The following is a 17280-nucleotide window of genomic DNA, read 5'->3' as shown; positions in this document are numbered from 1 at the left end:
AGTTTTTAGTTTTTAGTTTTTAGTTTTTAGTTTTTAGTTTTTAGTTTTTAGTTTTTAGTTTTTAAGTAAAACAAAATCGGTCATCACTGTATTGCAGTAAACGCACATCTTTCAAGTGGGTAGTAAATCCAGCCTACTACTGATTGTATTCTTGTACGCAAAGTTGAATACAAGACAACTAGGTTGCCGGTGGCCGGCGTCGTGTGCGTTGGCGCGTGGCAAGTGTTTAGAAGTTTCGTTTCCATGGAAGCACCTCGTACGGGCAAAACAAGTGCCTACTAACCGCCTCTATCGATAATGATCAATCAATTTTCGAGCGCGATATTCTTTTTTTCTGTCTTGCTGTTGTTGGACTTGATTTGTTTCGGAGAATCACATCAGGATGTGATAAAAAAAAGCTGACAATCATCGTGATGATTTCGAAAAAGAGGGTTTTTTGAGTCAGAGATGAATGTTTTGAGGACATTTTCGAAAATATAAAGCAATTTAAGAATAATTGCATTCATAACTGAATTTACAAACCATATTCCAATTATACAGTCATTTACCCTAGCAAATTCTGATATCAGCACGATGCTCAGTTGTGGTGGTTAGCCAAATTACGTTTGTTATCTGGCGAAGTCTTCTTCGGTCTGGTGAATTTTGGTAAACATTCTAGGGTGGATCTTCAAAATTTATTTAAATTAATCAAACTCTTTGACGGTGAACTGACCTTGTGTTGATTAATCAGTTTGTCTTAACGAGAAGTTACGTTTGTTTAAAATGGAACAGTTGTTCAGCATAGTCTCAATTACATTGCTGCGAACAAACATTGAACCATGGCCTTAAGTAGGTCTCCTATACCTTCGTGATCAAGTTGTGCGTTCTTTCCAAGACAATTGCTGCAGTTGTAACGGAACACGCGTATGATGTAAAATTAGTGTTTCAAGAATTGATCAGGGTGGTTACACATTTGCTTCTAGTAAAAAAAAAAAAAAAACATTAAGAAGAGCCATAAGATTGGGAAAATTTTGAAATTCGATAAGTATTAAATTTAGGTAATAGTTCTACTATTTAGACATCATTTAGTTAAATTCATTGAACCAAGCACCACCCTACCCCGTCATCTATAGATGATTGAAATTGCTCTGTTTATACCTTGCGAGCAAGACTCGGCCGGTTTCAGTCAACGCTTGCTTGCATTCGCGTACGGTTCGACGGAAAGCTATCATCACCGTCGAGATAGCCAGACGGGTTCGCACATCGCACACACTCAGTAGGCGGCGGCGTGTTATCACTACTCTGAACGAACTCCCCGGTTTGCGTGCGTGCGCCGCCATGGCCTGCTCGGTTCGCGATGTGGCGCAAAAGATTGCCGTTTGGGTGCTGTGCCTGTTCTACTCGGCCCAGATCGTGCTCATGATCGTGGTGATGTTCTTCAAGAAGCCCCACTCCAAGTTCTGGGTCGTGAAGAAACGTCCGTACGCACCGCAATGCCTCGTGAAGCACGAGTACGGCGTGAGCAAGTACGCCACGGTGAACGTAAGTGTGTTGCCCAAGGGAATGTGAATTTAATTGGTCTAATTGATGGACGGTTTTGTTTTGTAGGGCGTGAAGTTGCACTACGTTGAGAATGGTGACCCAAGCAAGCCGTTGATGCTGTTCATCCATGGCTACCCCGAGTTCTGGTTCTCCTGGCGGCACCAGCTCAAAGAGTTCTCAAAAGACTATTGGTACGAAATAGGTCGAATCGTCGGAGGCTCCAAAATACAAAAAATGTTGTTCCAATTTCCAGGGTAGTCGCTGTGGACATGCGCGGGTACGGCGATTCGGACAAACCGAAACAGCTGGAAGCCTACGAGATCACCCAGTTGATACGAGATGTCCGCGAACTTGTGACGACTTTAGGTGAGAAACCGGTTCGATTTTCGCCTCATCACACTTTACATGAAATCAATGTCAACAAAACGTGTTAAACAGCAACAAAATTTGGCTCAAAAGTCATCAACCTGGCCCAAACAGACGTGATGATGAGTTGCGGATTTGTGCCCGCTTCGGTGGCTGCTGACTTCATCGATGCACATTTTGAGCCTCTTGGGCGTGGGGTGCAATCACAATCTACCTTCCCAAGTAGCATTTGGCAACATGATAAATTTGACTAAGTCCAGGTTTTGTTTTGTTTTGCTGTAGAAACATAAAATTTACATTTTAGCAACAATACGTTGCAATGTTGCAAACCTTTCGAATTGGAAACAACTTTGCAACAATGCATTTCATTTTGTAATCGAAACATATTGAAAACTTATTGGTTCCATTGTTGCAACATGTGACTTAGCCCGATTTGTGTGCCAAGAGTAATATTGAAATCAAAAATCCTTAGATACAGTTGAGCCCAACCATTTCACCTTTCATCTATTCAACCATGGTTCAGTGGTAGAGGCAAGGTGTGAAGATCTGAAGGTACCAGTCTAGAATCTCGACAGGGGCACTTAAATTTTTTTGTTAAAAAAGTTTTATTTTTGTTTCACGCAAATTAAACGACAACATAATGGCAACATCATGGCAACACAACAAACTACCTTACCGACATATTTAGACAAACAAATTGTTTCTGGAACTTCGTCGTAACAAAGTTGAAACAAGCGGCTAAATGTTGCCAACACAAAATTTTCGTGCGCTTTTTAAGGCACCACGAGTGTTCTAACTATGTTGTGGTTGCACATTTTGGGTGTTACGAAATAGTTGCATTTAAGGATCCGCAACAAAAAATGTTACTTGGGTTTTTTATCTTATCAACAATAGAGACTACGGCTGCATGCTAATATCAGTCCGAAGTGCGACGGAAACGCAGATTAGGAAACGATAGATACAGCGGAGACCCACGTGGAGATAAGCTTTGAAGTTGAGGCGTGTCATGTGTGAGCAATTGTTTTTAGCTTGATGGGGTTTTGAGCTGCATTTGAGAAGTAGATTCAAACAGTGCCATTTTTTTATATGGTATTTTTTTAGTAACATGTGATCCCTTACTTTATTTAAACTTAATGCAAGACAAAACAACATTTTTCCGATGGATCAATTATGGTCCCCTTGGAACAAGCTGTCAAGTAGGACCTTTTCTGTCAAGAAGGAACGTGAAGTTATTTTTTTTTAAATTGAGTTCAAAATCCATTTAAAATCTTTTGCGGTTGTTCAAAGGGTCATTGTACTCAGAAAAATAAGCTTTATCCTTATGAGCAATAATATTACAAATTTAAGCTTCATTTTAGGACCCAATTCAGATATTTTTAAAACAACAATAAATCTAGGAAGTTATTCAAAATATCCTTGTATCCCTCATCTAGTGCTCGCGATTTAAGATTTTCTGAAAAATTGCCTCTTTTCAGATAAGTTTGAACATTTGTACTAAAATATTCATGAATATTTTATATTTATATTGATTCAGAAAGTCGTCATTTTTTACTATTTTTTTTGAAAGTGTATTTTTCACTGTTTTTTTTGCAAATTTCTTTCAAAATCCACGTCAAACAGGAAGTATCCCAATCAAAAGAGCTTCGATTTGGCTCAGATTTGGCATGGAAGTTCCTTGGCCAAAGTAATAACTCATATTTTTTTTTGTTTAGCTATTAGGGTGCTCCTACCCAAAATAGGATGTTCCAAAAAATTGCCTTTTCGTAAATTTTCCCAAAAAAATACATTTTTCGTAAAATCCTCTCTTTGGAACGGCTGATTCAATTCTAGAGCGTCACATTTCCAAGGAAAGGTTGTTGGGCTTTTATGAAAAAATATGTTGAGGTCAGAAAAAAAAACTAGGTTAATATTTGAAAATGTCCTATGAATTTAATTCTGTTACATCCAACCAAGGTCATATTTGAGATTTGGGCTCAGTAGAACGCTTACCAAAAAGTAATTTTTGATAATCGAAAAATTTCACAAGTTTAAATGCGCTGAAATGTCTCATTTTCTTGGCGAAATTAAATACCATCGATCTTTGTCTAAAGCTGGTTAAAGAAAAAAAATCAGAGATGAAATAGGGTATATGGCCCTATTTTGGACCTACTATGCAAAGCGTCATCATATTTCGCATAGTTCTCAGGAACGGTCTAACTAATTTGGCTCGTTTCAGGATTGTTTTGTGCCTTAATTTATGCTTAACAAAGTGTACTATTGAAAATTTAAAATAATTTAACCATTCCATTGTAATAGGCATTTCAAGTAAAACATTTTTTGGATGCTTTTTGGACTTATTGAATGTATTTTGGAGACATCGCTGAACCTATTTTGGACCCACACTCTGATTGGTTGAAATTTTGACAACTGGAATTGCGGCGTGCGGCGGCTACACGCACATTTACAAAAACTCGGTTTGATGAACCAAAGGGCCTATCCACGATTATAATTTGGAAAATATTTATTTCAGAAATTAAACGATTATGATGAAACAATGGATTTGAATTTGAAAACGTGTTTTAATCATATTGAATGGAAACTCATGCATCTTTAGCAGGTCTCTGTCCTATTTACAATTTTCATATTCTTACGACCTAATTGTTCAAGCATTAGAACATAAAAGACAACCCGTTATTACTCGCAATAAAAACACCTTATCTTAAAATTAAATGAATGACACAGATACATAACAAGTTACAATGAAAAAAGGTTCTAAATTTTACGCAGAGCTTATGTTCAAATATTATTAAACAATCAAGAAATTTTAAAGGGAGATTATAGCTTGTAACTTGGTGTGAAACTTTCTCATCTGTCATGTTAAACTTTACAGTTGCTTGACAAAAAGTTTAACTAAATGTTGCACTTTAAAAACAATGCAATATTTGAAAAAAATCTATGTTTGAATACCAGGGTGCCTTTGATAGTCATAGTTTGTCTTGCTAAAAGCAGATTTGAGGTTTTCAAACATTATTTTTACTTCGAACTTACCATCACTTAGGTTGCTGATATAATTTTTAAGAAAATCATTTATGTCAATACTTAGTTAATTATTTTTATAAGCTTTTTAATATAATACATAAATTTTAGGTAATATTGTTAAAAATTCAGAACTTTGCCTGAAATTCGTTGAAACTAGATTTGTTTATTAAAATATGGATTTATATTACATGTATAACTGAATTTAAAGAATGAATCAAAAGTTTTCACATTTTATATGAAATTTGTTTTACTGGAAATGCCTTTAAATTATGAGATTTTTTAAAATTATGTTTCAAAAACAAATAATATTTAATAATATTCATATTACTTATTTTACCTTTTCCTAGTAGAAGATTGTCCAAAGAATCCGAAAATGCATTCCGTTTTACGATTCAAAATGCTATTTATCAACATTTTCTTAGTTATAGTTAACTAACATTTTAAACTTTTCAAAATTTCATGAAAAGTTCTTCATGAGGTACTTTGAGCACTTCTCTACCACGGTCAGTATGATTCCATACCATTCCGTACGTATTCAATTTTTACTCTTCATTTTGCGGAAAAATATCAAACCTATCAAAGTCACCCCGGCTATATGTCTCAAATCATAAAAATCATAATGTTAACATCGCATTAACCTCTTATGCTTATTTTTTCGAAGATTTTTATTTTTCTTGCTGGTTTAATTGTGTTTCTAACATGATTGACACGGTATTTTTTTTTCATATGAATATTTCTCTGATTAGTTTGCAATACGTCTTAAAAGCCATCACGATCTCCGACACATATTTGATTTTTTTCTGAACCAAACCAAATTTTGTTTGTTTTCCAGTAAAGAGCATTGCAGATGATAATTCAAAGCGTTTGTTTACAACTAGCGCTTAGGATCTTTTTAAAACTAACTCAAGATTTTTTTAAATTTAATTCATACGACTTTTTAAAAACAACTCGTAAGCGATGTTGACAGCTCCTGTCACGGTGACAGCTGACGATTTAATGAACTAGACCCTTTAGGTTTTTCAATCGTTTCCCCTTCAATTCCAACAGGGTAGCCAGTTTGCATTTTTTGAAGCAAAATTTAAAAATATATGCGGCTAAATTGGTGATTATGATGTTAAGACAAAAATAAATCAACATCAGTTTAAATTTTGGGATACTTTGCAATCGGTCCTAACAATCATCTAAATCTCTAGCATCAATTTGCAGTTTTATCGTTTATAAAACATATTTTCATTGTTTCAGTTAGTCAGTTGCTTTTTAAAGCTTAGATTTCATTCAAATAATTACAGTAAAGAAATTCAATTCAAAATATTAATTTAAATTTTTTTAATCAATTTCAATGAAATATCGAAATAAATTGATAAACAAAACTGGCAACACCTTGTTATGCATGTGTTGGTGATAGCCTTGAACCGACGGCAAAGTAGCTCCAAAAACTGATCCAACGCGGCTGATTTGGAAAAATATTTTGAAATGAGTTTTTTCGATAATAGAATAGTTATTTCAATGGTTTAGTGACGGAAAACAAGAAAGAATTAAATAAACAACAGTTACATTGCTCGGAAACCGGACGAAATTGCTTGGTGTCAGTGCAAAACAGAAAAAATCATCAAGGTGTCGCGAGCCAAATCTGATAAGCAACGAGGCCGGAATTTTTGGACCTAATCGATGTGCTAGGAAAATGAAAGGAAGTTCGAATGGCGTTGGAAAAAGTGGCTGAAAAAGCGGAAATAATCAAAAATGTTAACATTTTTGGAAGAGGTAAGACACAAAACGATCCTGCCTACACTTTCTGTTGGTTGGATTCAGTGAATTCGTACTTTAAAAGCCTGAACTACCTCGATTAATAAAAATAGGTCCAAAATAGGTACTAGGTCCAAAATAGGGTCATATACCCTATAGCATTTTTTTATTTGATCTTTTTATGCTCTAATCATTTTGGATTGCAGATTGTTCACGGCGTGTTTTCTAGAACAACCTTATCAAGAAAAAATAGTCATCGCTACTTTCAAATGTGTCTTATAGGAAATTTTCTCAGCTTTCCAATGCTTCTAAGAGCGAAATGTTTCATCGGGAAATTTCTGAGATATTTCTATTTTAAGTTTTTTGGTTTTAAATTTCTTTATTATTTATTGGAAATTTGATACTAACTGTTCAGAAAACTTATGTAATGATGTGTTTCATGTGTCATTTACTCATCAAAGTGTGCAAAATAAGACAAGAAACAACTTTGTAGATGGTTGCAAATCGCTAAACATTTTGAAAATGAAGTTTTTAGCATTTTTTTTAATATATGGAATTTATTCAGAAATTTAAACCATAAAACAATGAAAACACATATTTTTATTAGATTATTACATATATTTATTGTGTACAAATATCACGAGTCTGCTCTGATTTAGCTTGTTCAGCCAAAACTTTGGCAGTTTTGTGATTGTTGATAGTTTTGTTGAATTTTAATGAATAAATTTGATATTTTTTTAAGCACACATTAACCAGGAACATAAATACAAATATGATTCAAAATCGAAATGTACTAAATATTACTGTTGCAAGCTTCAAAAGTCATATTTTCATAAGAATAAAATAAACATAAAATTTTATAAAATGTTTACTGCTGAAAATGCACTTAAAAGTAGCAATACAACTCGCGTCTTCCAATTCAGAATGCTGAAAACACCGTCACAAACTTTTTTTTTTGTTTGAACAATATTATTTATTATTTTAACAAAAAAAAAAAACAAAAAAAAAGTCTTTCCAAACTATTTGAACAAGAATCAAGAAATAAAACATTTTTTGAAAAAGATGAGATTAAAGATGAGAGTCTTATAAACTTCTAAAATATTGCTTTTTCCTTGATCATTTAGTAAAAAAAAACTAAAACAATCATTTCATACTAATGGAAAGTATTTCTCCTAAAGCTTGCAACAGTAGTTTGCAGTTCAATTTCGAGTATTAAACATGTTTTGTATTCATGCAACTGGTTAATGTTTGATTAAGGAAATATGTTACTTATTTATAAAAATCTTGTAATACTCTATCAATCTCAAACCTGTAAAAATTTCGGTTGTATCAGCTAATTCAAAGCTGAATCAGAGTAGACCGGTGTTAATTGTACACAACAATTATGTTATTATCTATTTGTTCTTGTAAAAATAATATTTTAAAGCGGTTTTATGATTTTAATTTCTGAATAAATCCCACATAATCAAAAATTTGGTTTAAACAAAATTTTCAAAATGTTTAGCGGTTTGCAACCTACTACAAAGTTGTTTCTTGCATTATTTTGCACTTTTTGATGAGTAAATGATACATGAAACACATCATTTGACAAGTTTCCTGGACTGTTATTTAAAAGTTTCCAATAAATGATTAAAGATTTTAAAACAAAAAAACTTAAAATATAGATATCTTAGAAATTTCCCGATGAATCATTTCGCTCTTAGAAGCATTGGAAAGCTGAGAAAACTTCCTATAAGATACTTTTGAAAGTAGCGATGACTATTTTTTTTTCTTAAGGTTGCCCAGAAAACACGCCGTGTGTTTTTTTCCTTTGGTGCCAACAATGGTGTCTTGACTCTCTTTCTAAAAAAAAAACAATGGTTTTAAAATTTATTTTTACCTGTTACAGGTCGCAAAAAGTTCACCCTGGTTGCGCACGACTGGGGCGCGGTCATCGGCTGGGAGTTTTTGGCCAAACACATGGACATGGTGGACAAGTATATCCTAATGGACGCACCCTCTCGACGGGTCGTCCGGAAGCTTCTGCTGACCAACAAAACCCAGTTTAAGATGTCCTGGTAAGAAAGATTCAGTTAAGAAGTGTTTGAGAATTTACATATTAATTTGGTTTGTTCTAGGTACGTGTTTTTCTATCAAATGCCCAAACTACCAGAATTCTTCATGCGAATGAGCGACCTCAAATTGTTTGAAATGGTATTCCGCAAACATTGTAATGACGAGGAGCTTGAAGCGTTCAAGTACACGTTTGCCAAAAAGGGTAAGAGCCTGAGTCAATTTTTAAAAATAGAATCTTGTCTAAACCTTAACCCCTCCCCCCACAGGCGCCCTCACCTACCCCATCAACTACTACCGGGCAAACTTTGGCACCCGGGTTCAGTCGAGTCGACCGCCGGCGGACGTTCCGCACGCCCCCGGACTCTACCTGTTGGGCGAGCACGATGCGTACATTTCGAAGGAAACCGGTCCGCTGATGCAGAAGGAGTACAACAATCTGAGCTTCAAGATTGTGCCCGGGGTGGACCACTTTCTGCAGCAGCACAACCCGACGCTGGTGAACCGGGTGATGCGGGAGTTTTTGGAAGGAACTGGTGGCCAATAAAGAAATTTATTGCGGACAATGATGGCCGTAATGACGGGACGTGTGACCTGTGTGTAGTCACTGCCAATGTGACGAGGGTGAAAGCAGCTTTGGAATATGTGACTGGGAGCACAGTGGGGGAAATGTTGTTTTGTTGTTTTAAAAATAAATTATTTTATTTTATCAACTGCTTGTAACATTTACTGTCTTGAAGAAAAATCCTGGCTTATATATTAAAGTTTATTTTTTGAATCCAAAAAGTAGCATTGGCGAGATTGGCTGTGTTGACGTCTTTCTTAAATTTGATTTTAGAAGGTTGGTCACTTTTTCGTTTGACACTTTTGTAGTTTGAACCCCGTTGGTTTGACAAAGTCAAAATAAAAAGTGACAAACTGTCACTTTTTACACGGGTCTCACACATACTATTAAACCAAACATTTGGTAGTCATTGTTAGCGCTGTATAAATAGGGTGTCTAACTAAAAAGTGACCCCGTTTGTTTGACAACAATAAGTGTCACACCAACGGGGTTTCAGTGTACTTCTTTTACAGGTTGAATATGAAAGAAAATAGCTTATAGGTCCTTTTTTGAATAAAAAAAATCTAGTTTTTTTTGTATTACAAATTTGACACTTCGGAAATGTTAGTCTTGATACCAAAACATTCGGAATATTTATTTTTAAGAGATCAGAAAATTTCACAAATGTTTCGTTTGTGTATTGGTTGCCGAGATTAACATTATAAAAATGGTGGCTGTATGGATGAGACTTAGAAAACTTCAATTTTCCTGTTCTTTTTTTTGTTTCCGCTGTATCTCAGCAACCAAAGGTCAAATTTTCAATGATTCTTAGACAAATTAACAGAAAATTTTCTGATCTAAAGAAATATTGTTAGAAATAGACACTCTTGGATTTTTTTTTAATATCATCAGCTTGGCGGCAAAATGTTCGACCGTACTTCTTGTTGGCTTAAAACATTTACGAGTTTTTGTTTCCTGAAACAATAAAAAATTGAAAATTAAAAAAATACATGTTTTGCTAAATTGTTTTTTTTTCAAAATTAATTCCAAAATCGTAAAAAAAATCCATGTCCTATTTATTAAAAGGGGTTAATGATACTGACAACTTTTTCGAAGACTCAGATACAGATTTTCAAATATTAACGATTTTTGTTCATAGGCCCTTTTCAAGTTTGAACCAAATAAAAGAAATCAAAAATAATATCCATATCCTTTTACAAATATCCGTTGGCAGGACTTCGAGATATGATTTTTTGAAAATAATACATCGGACTTGGGTACAATTAGAGTGAAATAAAATGTTTTTTTTTTGTTGGCATCCAGGGACTTATTCCAGTGGATAAACTAATCCCAAATCCCAAAAATGAGCTTGATTGGACTTAACAAGACTGGCCTCCGCCTTTCAATTCTTAATGGGATTTAATCCGTAAAAAGGCATTTTTTTAAATGATGAATTTTATGGCATTTTGGCTAACAATGTCATTATTTTCATCTTCACTGGCGTGTATACCAGATCCTTGCAAATAATTTAAGCACTCTGGGCCCTTGGCCCCCTTGGCCTACATCGTGCAAGGGTTAAAAAATAACAATTTTCGTCATTTTTCGCAAAAACCACTTTTTTCAAAAAATCATATCTCCGCGCCGTTTCATCCGATTTTAGCTGTCTTAGACGCAAAAGAAAGGAGATTAGTTTGGTTATTTGTGAAAAATTGTAAAAAGTTTCAAAACCGTGTCAGGAATTTCTTATAACATATCAACAAATGGGCGATGTCAAACCGTACGTTTTCGAGATATGATTTTTTGAAAATCATAACTGGGTTTTTCGAAGCGCCACCCGCAAAAACAGAAAGATGACGAAAAAGAGAAAAAACAACTTTTTTCACTAAAACCGCGTGTGAGTTGTAAACCATTTTTGGGAATTTTTTGTTGTATGAAAAGATTGTTCCTGACATCCTAATCTATCATTCTAGGGGTGAGCACCAAAGATTTGACAACTTTTCATATTTTTTGGGACGGCCTAGTGTAGAAGTTCAATCAAAAAAGTTCATTTTTGGAGTGAAAATGGAATTGTATTTTTTTAGTCATAGAAAATTTGAAGAATTTATTCGTGAGTATTGATATTTGAATAAAAAACATTATTCGGGATTTTGGCCCAGTTCTGTAACTTCATACATTGAAAACTTCTTAAAAATAAACTAAACCTTTAAATTACTTTGTTACTTATGCACTCAAGCATCTGAAATACTTATGCCTAAAATACTTATTTTTAAGAATCTGTGTTCTAAAATTCACATTGCTAAAAATCTTTAGAATATTCCGTTCGGAGAAAATAATATTAGAACATGCATTTTTAATAATTTCACTTCAAAAAGAGTTTTCAAATTGCTAAAACACTAGTTAGACTTATTTTGATTCGGATTATTAAAATAGAATCAGCACAAAGACTGTTAGCTGAAAATGAATAATTCTTTATGTTAAAAAAACATGCTCAAATGTGAACTTTTCAACACCAACGTCCCACAATGCACCGGTCGTCTCAGCCAGCGCGTGGGCGTCCCAGCTTTTCTGCAGCAGGGCAAAACTTTGTATAATGCTACCACGTCCCTGCCGTCACACCATCAACCACCCCTGAGGCAACACCACCGGCGGCCACAGCCTGCTGCCAGCCATCCCAGTCAGCGTGGGGCAAAGAATCTGAGATTCTATTCTCTGCCGGCGGTGTGGCGGGTGTCCTCAATCCGATGTCCTCAGGGGACCAAGTCGGGGGGATGTGGGAGAATCCCTTTTTTTGCTACTTCTCTCCGTTGTGCATGTTATTTGGAACCCCATAAAACAGAACCTTTCCATTGACGTCATCGGCCGAAGTTGACGTCATCACCCAAACTCTCGCTCTCTCAATCTTTTGCGTGCGCTCCTTCGTCCTTTTTCGTGTGCGCGTGTATGAGTGTGAATGGCGACCTCCCCACTCCTCGCACGTTGAATGAGGAAGTGGGTGGTGGGCTGGGGAATGCCGGCATCGGTTTACTACACTTTCATTCATTGAGCGCGAGCAACCTTCGCTCGGTGGACCGTTGGGATGACGTGTCGGGTCGGAGGTCGGTGCAGGGAAGGGTCATAGAGAGAGAGAGAGGGAGAGAGCGAGAATGAGAGGGACATCACATTTTACCAGATGGTGCGCAATTTTCCGAATAAGAACCGGGGCTGTTGTTTTTTTCGGCTAAAGTTTTCCTGTCCTGGCAATGTCCATTTTTGGGATGCAGTGGCGGAAATAAAGCTAAGTGGTGATGGTTTTGTCGGGAGTGGAATTTTTGATTTATGTGGGAAATAATGGTGGGAAGAAGAATTTATTTTTAAAGTTGAGCTTCATGTGTTGGTAAGATAAATTATGATAATTGTCATTTGAAATTACCATAAAAGCAGATGAAATTTTAAATTCATTTGCCGGTTATCTAAAAGTGAATCTGTTCATTCAGATACACTTTTTCATTACCACCTCGTAAAAAAATGGTATCTGTATATGAGCAACTCTCTACCAAACCCGGAAATGGATTTTAAAAAGTTCAGAAAATTTGCTATAAAATTGTCTAAGAGACATTGAAGATTGGACCTCTGGTTGCTGAGATATATTTCTTTCTCTTTAAGCATCTGTATCTCAGCAACCAGAGGTCCAACTTTCAATGTCTCTTAGACAATTTTATAGCAAAATTTTCTGAACTTTAAAAAAAATTAGAAATTGTCACTCATGGTACCTATTTTCAAAAATCTAAAAACTGCAAATATTTCGCTAAAATCAAGATTTTTGTGACTACGGAGCAAACGGAGCCCTTCATCAAAAAATCTGTTAAGTACTTTTCGGTTGCAATTTTAATTTTGCATAAAAAATGAGATCAAATTTTTTGCATGAAATTTTGATTTTTTCCAAAAATCATATTTTTTTCAAAAAATCATAACTCGGGGGCACATTTTTTCACCATACTTCTCTATGGCTCAAAAGTTGACGGGTTTTTGCCCCCTAAAGCAAGGGTGCTCAAAGTTTTTGAAGGCCGGGCCAAATTTGAAGCTCAAATGAGCTTGCGGGCCAAATTAACAAAGTAGGTTATTTAAAAAAATACTTTATTTTAACTTGAAATAATATGTCAGTTGAAGATTTTTGTAATTTATGTTATTTTTACATAACATTAATTAATAACATTTTCGTTAATTAAAATTGTAGAAAACACAAAATGACAGTTTTTTATAAGTGTTATTTTGAGTGTTGAGTGTATGAAAAAAAATTGAGTGTACTAGTGTTTTCATTAAATTTTAAAGGTTTTTTTTATATTTCGAAAATGGTGACATGTAATCTGAACAATTTATGAAACGGCGTAATTTTATCTGTAAGTAAAGAAAAGCCGGAAATTCATAATTTCAACAAAAAAAAAAAAAATGAAAATGTTAAAACACTCTTAAAGTTTGCAATCTCAATATTCAAAAAATGTAACAAAAACAGTTTTAGCGAAAAACACTTATCGCAATTTTAATTGATTTTAGCTGATTGCACTTAAATTTCCATTGATATTATGTAGCATTTAAAAAAAAACCTGATTATTTAAGCGATTTTTTTAAAAATGGGGAAGGAGGGGAGGGTTGGTCAGCAAAAGCATTGTAAAATATTTGCAACAACCTTAATTCTCCGATTCCAACATTTTGTCAATCAGATTCGTTATCCTGCCAACATAAGTATGAATCCCGAGGGAAGATTGATAGTCAGATCATAAAAATAGTCATTATGACTTTCAAAATAGTATAGAATACTTTTGCAATTATTACAGATTTCTACTTTAGTCAAATTTAAACGTTTTATAGACATTTCAAAAAATGCTTTATTAATGTTTTGACGATATTTACTTAGTTTTAAGATTTAAAAGAAATGTGTTTCGAAAAATGAAGTTCAAAATATTAATAAATCATGAGTTTTTACATTACAAAAAAATAAAAACATATTACTTTGTTTTTTTTTTTAAATAATCTTAAATTTTAAAAAGTATGAAATCACTTTACTTAGCAAATTTAGAAGGTTTTTTTTATTCTTCCTTCTCTTGAAAAATCCATTGTTAGAATATCCAATTACATCAAAATGAACTATAGTACAAATCATAGTTGAAAGGAACTCCAAAGCTCTATTAGGTTATAAGAATTACGAAATTGTGAATTGATTATTTACTAATAAAAACTAATTGAATTGAATTGACATCACTTTACAAGTGAGTGCATAATTGGCAAAGGGAGCGCGTGGTCGTAAAAAAATATTCGGAGTGAAAAGTGATTTTTTTTTAATTGTTCCTTTTGTTTCGCATTTTTGTCGTGAATTGTGCGCTGCGAGGAGAAGATTACCCTCTGAAAATGCAGCGCATCAGTGCATAATTGGCAAAGGGAGCGCGTGGTCGTAAAAAAATATTCGGAGTGAAAAGTGATTTTTTTTTTAATTGTTCCTTTTGTTTCGCATTTTTGTCGTGAATTGTGCGCTGCGAGGAGAAGATTACCCTCTGAAAATGCAGCGCATCAGTGCATAATTGGCAAAGGGAGCGCGTGGTCGTAAAAAAATATTCGGAGTGAAAAGTGATTTTTTTTAATTGTTCCTTTTGTTTCGCATTTTTGTCGTGAATTGTGCGCTGCGAGGAGAAGATTACCCTCTGAAAATGCAGCGTCATCAGTGCATAATTGGCAAAGGGAGCGCGTGGTCGTAAAAAAATATTCGGAGTAAAAAGTGATTTTTTTTGTGTGTGCCTTTTGTTTCGCATTTTTGTCGTGAATTGTGATATAGTTTTCGATAAAAACGATCCGAGTTCGTTAGGTTTATCGCGTAACAAAATTATTTTGATTCATCAAGAACGTCGTGTGGTGCGCTAGTCTTTTTTGTGTTGAAAAGACCTTCCCATAGCTCCGTAGCTCGGAGGGCTCGACGTCGGTTGTTTGTGTGTTAAGCCCTCTCCATAGCATCGTAGCTCGAGAGGCAACGAAAATCAATACCTAATCTAGCTAATAGAAAGAAGATAGGAAGGCACTTGATGATTGAGTTCGTCGCGTCTATTCCGTAACAAATTCATGAACTAAATGATTACATAATTAAAAATCAGACTACGCTATCATTGCAGCATTGCGTTTAACACCTCATACTATAAACAAATATTATTTGGTTTTATCTTTCCACAGCCGGCTGTCTAAGATTAAACCATTTCATTAAAAATTTAACAACAGTTAAACGGGAAATGTCTCATCCGCAGCATCCGATTGCTTGCCTTGAGAATAAAACATAATACCTTTCAACAAACACTATGATTTTGGGTCGCATCATCATCTTCTATGATGAATCCTGACCAAACACCCTATCCTACTAACCAATTTTCAGGTTCCTGGCGCTTGTGGGGTGTAAGCACAGAGTAAATCAGCTGCCCTAGTAGCAACCTGCGCTAACTAACATTCCCGTCCCTTAAAATCGAGATCTACAAACAGACATGGCGGGCGCCGTTGGTGGCCAATGACTGTTACCTATTCGCAACTGATCTTGTTCTGGAAATCATGGTGTTTTATCTTTTCAGCGCATTCATACATGCTGTTGATAAGGGAAACACCACTAGATCGTCGAAGCCTATGATCAGTAGTGCTGAAAGGATATTACGGTTCTGTTCAGCAACGGAGGGGCAACCATGGGTGATCTCTCATGCTCATGCTCATGCTCATGAATTGACATCACTTTACAAGTGTTCCACGGGCCATTTTACATGATCATTCAAAATGGCTCCGCGGGCCACAAAACAATACCTCGCGGGCCACGTTTGGCCCGCGGGCCGTACTTTGGTCACCCCTGCCCTAAAGCATTTAATTTTTTTGCGAAATTGAGTTTTTGTTAAAAAAATGTTTATTAAAAAATCGGATTTTTTTTCCTTGTACCTATTTTTTTCTCAATAGTCCTCAATAATCAAACAACTTTGTCGAAGACTGATCTGAAAATTCACTCAAAAGTTACAGATTTATGAATATTTACGTACCATTTTTGTATGGACAGCTGCCAAAATTGTATGGAGACTTGTATGGGTGGACCAATGACACAAAATAGCTTCTTTGGTCACAGGGAAGGCCCCCTCAAAGTTTGATCCAAGTCTAGTTGTTGTCGATGCTCAAATTGACCTAAAAAATGATAAACAAAAATGTTGGAAAAAAATGGTTTGCGCTCAAAATAATTGGATAAAAAAACAAGATAGAGTCGTGAAAATATCTTGTTCCTCCTCGATTGGTAAACAACTCTTTTATTGCTGGAAGTCTCCAGGCTCTCAAAGTCTTAACGAATTTCTTGCATCTGGTGGGATTATCCCTAGGCAATACCTTGTGTATTGCTGCTCAACGTCTCAATCAGAGTACACGAAAAAAAAAAAACGACAGCAAAACTTTGCCCAGCTCTTCCGGAGTGGAAAAACATTCCACCAAGTATTGCGATAAGAAATAATCACAGAGAAAAATAATACAAAAAATAAATAAAAGTTACATCGAAATCCCCATCATCGGGGCGGCGGTGGTGGTGCCCTTTCGAAACGACACGACGCCGGCCAGGGTAAAGGTCATCCGGCAAACGAACACGAAATCGTGCCTTGGGGCCTCGGAACACGCAAAGATTTACCGCTATGGCAGCGAAAATTCGAGCTGCCACGGCGAGGGTCCTGATCTGCTGGTGACCAACCGTATTATTCACACCGTCATCAACTTCTACCATTTCGAAATCATATATCACATCGGACGAATGGTCTTTTTACTGCCTACGGGTGTATGAGGGGGGAGGGGGGAACAGTGGGGCTAAATGTACTTTATGAAATAAATTATTTGTTGCTTTCATTCAAAATGTATGAACCTCAACGAACTTTGAATAAATCCGTTATCCGTTATTTGGAATGCAATTGCTTTAAACCAGCGTTAATTTTTGTTTGGAAATAACACAACGTGTATTCGAAAAATGAAATGGGTATAAACCGATAATTAATATAATATCTTTAAAAAAAATACAG

At 35.3% G+C, this 17280-nt stretch overlaps 1 protein-coding gene across 1 annotated transcript; it reads left to right on the top strand.

The window, feature by feature from the left end:
* Positions 1-1143: 1143 nt before the first annotated feature.
* LOC6053601 (epoxide hydrolase 1) lies at positions 1144-9413 on the top strand. Its single transcript, XM_001869615.2, has 6 exons — positions 1144-1521; positions 1588-1712; positions 1775-1887; positions 8537-8705; positions 8766-8905; positions 8970-9413. The coding sequence occupies exons 1-6, from the start codon at positions 1318-1320 to the stop codon at positions 9245-9247; spliced, it is 1029 nt and encodes a 342-aa protein (XP_001869650.2). The 5' UTR covers positions 1144-1317; the 3' UTR covers positions 9248-9413.
* Positions 9414-17280: the final 7867 nt, after the last annotated feature.

This window comes from Culex quinquefasciatus, chromosome 2, assembly GCF_015732765.1.
Source record: "Culex quinquefasciatus strain JHB chromosome 2, VPISU_Cqui_1.0_pri_paternal, whole genome shotgun sequence".
NCBI lineage: Eukaryota > Metazoa > Arthropoda > Insecta > Diptera > Culicidae > Culex > Culex quinquefasciatus.
This window is presented reverse-complemented; position numbering and strand designations above follow the sequence as displayed.

What these genes read in the sequence shown, in the direction of transcription:
- LOC6053601 (XM_001869615.2), top strand. Translation starts at nt 1,318, where the DNA reads ATGGCCTGCTCGGTTCGCGATGTGGCGCAAAAGATTGCCGTTTGGGTG. An exon ending in GAGTTCTCAAAAGACTATTG is followed by an intron (nt 1,713 to 1,774) that starts GTACGAAATAGG and finishes TCCAATTTCCAG; the next exon opens with GGTAGTCGCTGTGGACATGC. An exon ending in ACCCAGTTTAAGATGTCCTG is followed by an intron (nt 8,706 to 8,765) that starts GTAAGAAAGATT and finishes GGTTTGTTCTAG; the next exon opens with GTACGTGTTTTTCTATCAAA.